The sequence below is a fragment of the Mesocricetus auratus genome, unplaced genomic scaffold, assembly GCF_017639785.1.
Source record: "Mesocricetus auratus isolate SY011 unplaced genomic scaffold, BCM_Maur_2.0 contig_4730_pilon_obj, whole genome shotgun sequence".
Classification (NCBI taxonomy): domain Eukaryota; kingdom Metazoa; phylum Chordata; class Mammalia; order Rodentia; family Cricetidae; genus Mesocricetus; species Mesocricetus auratus.
The window spans coordinates 27,377-33,282 of NW_024429674.1; the positions used below are offsets into that span (position 1 = coordinate 27,377).

The 5,906-nt window shown below is 42.2% G+C and overlaps 1 protein-coding gene across 1 annotated transcript; it reads right to left on the reverse strand.

Moving 5' to 3' along the window:
• Positions 1 to 582: 582 nt before the first annotated feature.
• On the reverse strand, positions 583 to 4,159 carry LOC121138000 (A-kinase anchor protein 9-like). The gene is given in 3 exon segments (XM_040740847.1): positions 583 to 2,300; positions 2,303 to 3,703; positions 3,910 to 4,159. Coding segments are annotated over 3 exon segments (3,225 nt in total). The 3' UTR covers positions 583 to 726.
• Positions 4,160 to 5,906: the final 1,747 nt, after the last annotated feature.

A 5,906-nucleotide genomic window follows, 5' to 3' on the forward strand; every position in this document is an offset into this window, starting at 1 on the left:
TGCTGCGGAATAGTGTTTATTTTCTGGCTGGTCTGCAAGCTCAGAACCCAAAACAAAAGAGATAAGGTGGTCATAGCACAAGCACTGGCTGCGCTCGAGCAAGGGGTGTCAACCGATATCTGGGTGACTATGCTTAAGCAATAGGCTGCCAACTGAACAGCTCCTGCACACCCGGAACTTAGGTTCATTGCACAGGGTAGAGTGTTTAGTCTGGCCTCCCAAGAGGGGTATTGAGCAAAGGCATCGCACAGAGAGATATTTTCCTCTGAGAGACATGTTGTCCTGCATAAGGGTTACCTGCTGTATTTTTCCCTTTCCCCAAAAAAAAGGCAGAGGACAAGTCGGAAGCATCCCGGACTTTGATGAATCTAGGGATAGGTTTCGTACACGTCTCACTAATTTTGTTCTTTGGGAAGTTCAACCACTGTCTCGACCCTCTAATGTCCTGGGAGAGCCTGTTTGCTATTAAAACAAAAAGGGGGGAGATGTAGGGAGCCGCCCCCACATTCTCCGTTACAAGATGGCGCTGACATCCGTTGTCGGTTGGAGTAAACAACCTTGGTGCGCATGTGCCTGCTACTTTTCTATCCCTTACTCTCTGCCTCTCCCGTGACGTCATATGGGCTGACGAGCAGGAGCCAGTCAGGAGATGACACGTCCAAGGCGGGGACTGCTGAGCTATATAAGGGTTGGGCTTTTCGCTCCCCAGGTCTCCGCTTTGTAAGCTTATGCTATACTCATTGACACGATGACCTTAGCAACTTCTTCTTCTAAACGTTCTTGATACTGTTTTTCCATTAATTGAACCATATTTGTTTCTTGACTTCTTTCAAATCCAACCGGAAACTCTGTGATGCTGACAGTGTGCTCCTGTAGACAAATTCCAGAGTAGAGTGTTTTCTGTAAATCACTGTCTTTTAATACCACTGCATCAACACTCAACTGTGCTGACGGTCCATGGATGGTCTCAACGCTTCCCTGAACCGTCGGGATCTCTGCTCCACAATAAGCTTCAGTTGCTTTCAGCTGCTGCTCTAAGGTATTCACAGGGCTCTCTAACCCCTGAAGCTGCTTTTCATGCTCTTTACTGTCTTCACTCTCCGGCAGAGAAGACAGCTCACTCTCATGACGGATGTCAGTGTTCTGTAAATCAGCCTGAGAGTGTGCTGACAAAATCCCTGATTCCTCTCCTGCCACATTTTCCTCTGCAAACTCAAGTTTCACACCATCTGTTTGCTGTCCGTGAATCTTGCTTAACTGCATCTGTAGTGTCACAAGCTTGCTGTGTTCATCTGTGACTTTACTCAGAAAATTTTCCATATTATGTTGAAAATCTTCAACTTGGTATCTGTATTCTTGTAATTTCAACCTTGGAATTTCATTGTATACACCAGAATTCTCTTTCTCTTCTATATTCATTTCACATTTTAAAGGACAACGGTGTTCATCAAGAAAAGAATTTAGAGTCTTTAAAACAAAGCAGTACTCCTCAGACACTGCCTTTTGAAGTCGTCCAATGAGCACCTGTAAAGGTTCTTTGTCTTCACCTGTCTTCTGTCTCTGAAGAGCCTGAAGCTGGCACTGGTGCATTTTATGAAGCTCAACCAGTTTTCTTTCTTGAACAGAAACAAGCTCATCTTTAAGGCTGCAAAGAGCTGCATCTCTTTCCTTTTCCATATATTCATGAACCTGATCTGCCTGAGTTGAATAAACTAGGGAAAGGCATATCCGTTGGGCTTCCATCTGCAGCTTTAAATCAGCCTGCTTGGCCTGGAGGGCGCAAAGTTCTTCCTGGAGTTTTTCACATGGTTCAACTATACCATCAGCCGGTTCAATAGTTCTTGTTGGCAATATCAACTCTTCTCTCCCATTTTCATTACCGTCTGTAATATCTTTTTCAACTAACTCCCTGACTTCCAACGGTTCCACTATAAAAGCTTTGGCATCGATAAACTCAGAAGGCTTCTCTGTGTGCATCACCGGGCTTCCTCTCTGCAAATGGAGCTCTTCGGTCAGTGCTTTAAGCTTGTTTTTGTACTCCAAAGCCTGCCTAGTTTGGATGTCTTCTAAATCGTCTCTTGCTCTGAGAAGGCAAGCGTACTCCTCCTGTAACTCTTGATAATTAACTTCAAAGTTCTTTTCAGCAAAGGAAAATGTATTCCTTTGCTTTTCGATCTCCTTATTGAGGTGAATACATTTCTGTTTCAGGTCATCCTTTTCCTTAGTGAGTGCATCAATTTCTTTTTGGCAGTTACAGCCTTTTGACAAGTATGCACTAGAATCTAAGGCAATTAATCTTCTTGGTCAGTAGGAGTGTAAAATTTCAGCTGGTTTTCGAGGACTTTCTTCTCATCTTTAAGAATGCTATTCTCTGCTTCAAGTTGTGTACATTTTTCTTGAAGGTCCTCCCCTTTTTGCTGCAGTTGTTTTTCTAGAAGGTCAGTTTTAAGCTGTAATTCCTGAATTTCTTGCTCAAGTGTATGCTTTTCCTTTTCTTCAAGTTTGAGGATATCAATTTCTTTTTTAAGCTCATTAATCTGAAGAGTCATTTGTTCTGATTTCAAATCAATATGGGACTGCTGTAAATCTCTCAGCTCACAAATTTCTAAAGTCAGCTGATTCTGCTTACTTATCAAGTTGTCTTTTTCGCACTGCATAATTTCAGTCTTCTTACTCATTTCATTTTCTAACTCTTCTATCTGATGCTTGTGGTGAAGGGCCAAATTCTCTTTAAGTTTTTCAACATTTATTCAATGTTCAACGTCCAGATCTTCTTTCAACTTGGAGAGTTCTTCTTCATGACTGAAGAGGAGCTGTGTTCTCAATCGCTCCAGCTCCGCCTCTTGGGACTCAGCCATTCTGCTTAGTACCTCGTTCTTTTCTTTTTCTAGCATTTCAAGCTTTATTTTGTAATTTGTAATTTCTGATTCATGTTGTAACTCCAGCTCCTTCCGGAAGTCGGATGCTGCTGAGATCTCAGCTATCAAGTCTTTCACTGTGCTGAGGGACCTGCGTGCGTCATTCAGTTTGCATTCTTGTTCAGATACTGTCTGCCTTGCTCTATGAATCTGGTCTCTTAAAAAGTTTAATTCTTCTAAAAGATCATTAAACTGACTCTGAAGCACACATTTTTCTCTCTTGACTACACAGAGCTCATCACTAAAGTTCTCCTTTTCAGAAAGAGTATTTTGCAATTTTTTATTCAGTTCATTTATCGACACATTCAGTAACTCTAGTTGTTCTTTATAATCTTTATGCATATTGCATGTACCGACAGTAGTGTGTGCATATGACTTTAAAGTAGTCTCCATTTCTCCTTTATGCTGGGATTTAAGATCCTCTATCTGAGACTGATGGTGCTTTATTAATTCTTGCTTCATGTGCACTATCTGTCTCCCATACATCTCATCTAGCTCTGCTTGGAGGTGGTCTAATTTCCGCTGTGTTTCTTTCTCCATTCTTTGCAATATGTCAGTATCTATATGGTTATCTCTGTAATGTCTCTTCTGGAGTTCTTCAACTGTCCCCATGAACTGTTTAATTTCTAAAACATACTGGTTCTCTTTTTCTTTACAACTGGCTAACTCCAGTTTTAAGTTTTGGGTCTCTTGGTCCTTTTCTGTAAGCTGTTGTTTTAAGTCTCCTACTAATTTATCAGCAGTTTCTAACTCATTCTGCAGGGCAGCAGTTTTCTTCTCTTCTTCTGTTTTTCTTTTGTTCAAGAAGGATCCTAAGTGTGCCACGTCGTTCTTGCTGGCGAGACGGTAGCGTGGGACAAAAAGCTGAGAGGATCTTAAGATCACTTCAGGCATTTGTTAGGGGGCTGCAGTAAAGAGCAGTGAGCAGAAGCTGGGGAGCTGAATGCTTCAGCAACCAACTGGGGATATGAGGCTACCATTGTCTTCCAGCTTGAGGTCTCAGAGACCTCAGAAACATGAGCTGTAATGAAATCCAGTGCCTGGGTTTTCAGCTGCCCTGCACTGTGGAGGTCAGCCAGGAGGAGAGTTTGGGCAGCCTTATTCGCTGAGAGGTATTTGCAGAGGAAATCCTCAAATGTGACCTTCAAATGCTCCATGCCATACTTCTCAGCAGCTTCCAGCACAGCGTCTGCCATGCTGTGGAGGTCTGGTGTCCTCCAGGTGTAAATGAAGTCCACCATTGCCTTTAAGACTTGTGACTACAGAACAAGGAACTCAACTCGGTTTTTTCTGCTCTCCTACATATCATGTTCAAATGTGGCTCTGTCAACTGGAGAGCAAGCTGCTAAGATGGCCTTGTGAGCCTGGATATTCCTGGTCATCTAACTTCATAGGCAGCATTTTGAGAAGAGCTCATCTGATATTGAGTTTGTTGGATCCTGAATCCCTGGCTTCGTTTCTGTCTGACTTTAGAAGGCATCTTGGACCACAGTCACCTTGCAGAGGAGGGTGAGCTCATTATCTTCCAGTAGCCAAGGCTCCTGGAACAAGAGGAAATCTCAAAGGATCAACTTTGAGAATCACTAGTGTTGATTTTGCAGGAACCTGAAGAATCTTGGACTCTTCATGCCTTGTGTTTTCTCTCCTTCAACAATGATGATCCATAACTGGAACTTTGTCCATACTGGGCTCCTTGGGCAGCTGAGCAATGTTAGGTAAACTTAGAAGAAGCCTTCTCTTTCTACATTGACAGCATTCAGTTGTACTTTCAAACACCATCTGTCTGTGTCACTGACTACTGAGAACAAGGTTGAACTTTTAATGGCTTCCCACATTTCCCGAAGGAAAAAACATTAGTTGCTGATGGTCCAACTGTAGAAGTTTCTGGAAGCTGATCTCTGTGTAGCACCAGCTCTCAGCTGCCAGGTTAACTTGGCAGTTTGAATGTTAACATGGTTCCAATATGAATAAGTAGGACTTTTTCTTTGTCAACCTGGGGTCACAATTACAGATATCTATAACACGAAAAATTAAAAACCAGAGAAAGATATTGGGGTTTAACCTTCATGCTGAATATCAGTCAAGCAAAGCAGCCAAGCAACTAGCTCTTACCTCAACCTCAGGCTCCATATCTCTCCTCAAGCTTCACAGTGCTGCCTATCCTCAGCCTAACTGGAGATAATCCTGAGATTGTCTACTGAAGATGCAGCTCCTATGTTTTATACCACTCTAGTGCTGGAATCAAGGGTGTGAGTTATATTACTCTTTTATACAGTTTCAATGGCCATGGGTGTACTTGAACACAGAAAGATATATCTGCCTTTGTTCCCCGAGTCCCTGGAGGAAACGTGTGTGCCTGCCTTCTATGGTTAAGTAGTATGGCTGCTTTGCTATTTTGATCCCCAGTGGTTTTAATGAATCGTACACTATGTGGCACCACAGACAGATCTTTAGAATATTATTTTCTGCTATGCTCTCTGTCCCTACCCCTATGGGGTAGGAGACTTGGGTCTCTCTGAAATTTTCTATCCAGATTCCAATGTTAGATTCAGAGAAGTCTGTTTATGTTTATACTTACAGTTACAACCCCACCAGTCCCTCCCTATTTTATTTTCTAGATAGAATCAAAGGTTACTGGGTAACTACTTTTGACAATTATACTCAACTCTTGAATTGTTTGGAACATTATATACACACATATCAAAAATTTTTGTACTAGGGTTCCCTAGAGCAACAGAGTAGATAAAATGAACCTCTCCCCATATGAAGAAAGGGGATTCAGTAGAATGACTTATTCCTGTAAGCTTGCTAATCCCACAATGTGTAGCTAAGAAGGAAAAGTCTAAGAATCCAGTACTCACTCAATCCAGAAGTTTGGCCCTGTCTGATGATCTTCAGTATATTCTGGAAGTCAGAGTAAGTAGCCACTAATGGCAGTGAATGAAGGTATTTGCTGTAAGGCAAGGGCCAGTTGGCAAAGTAGAAGAC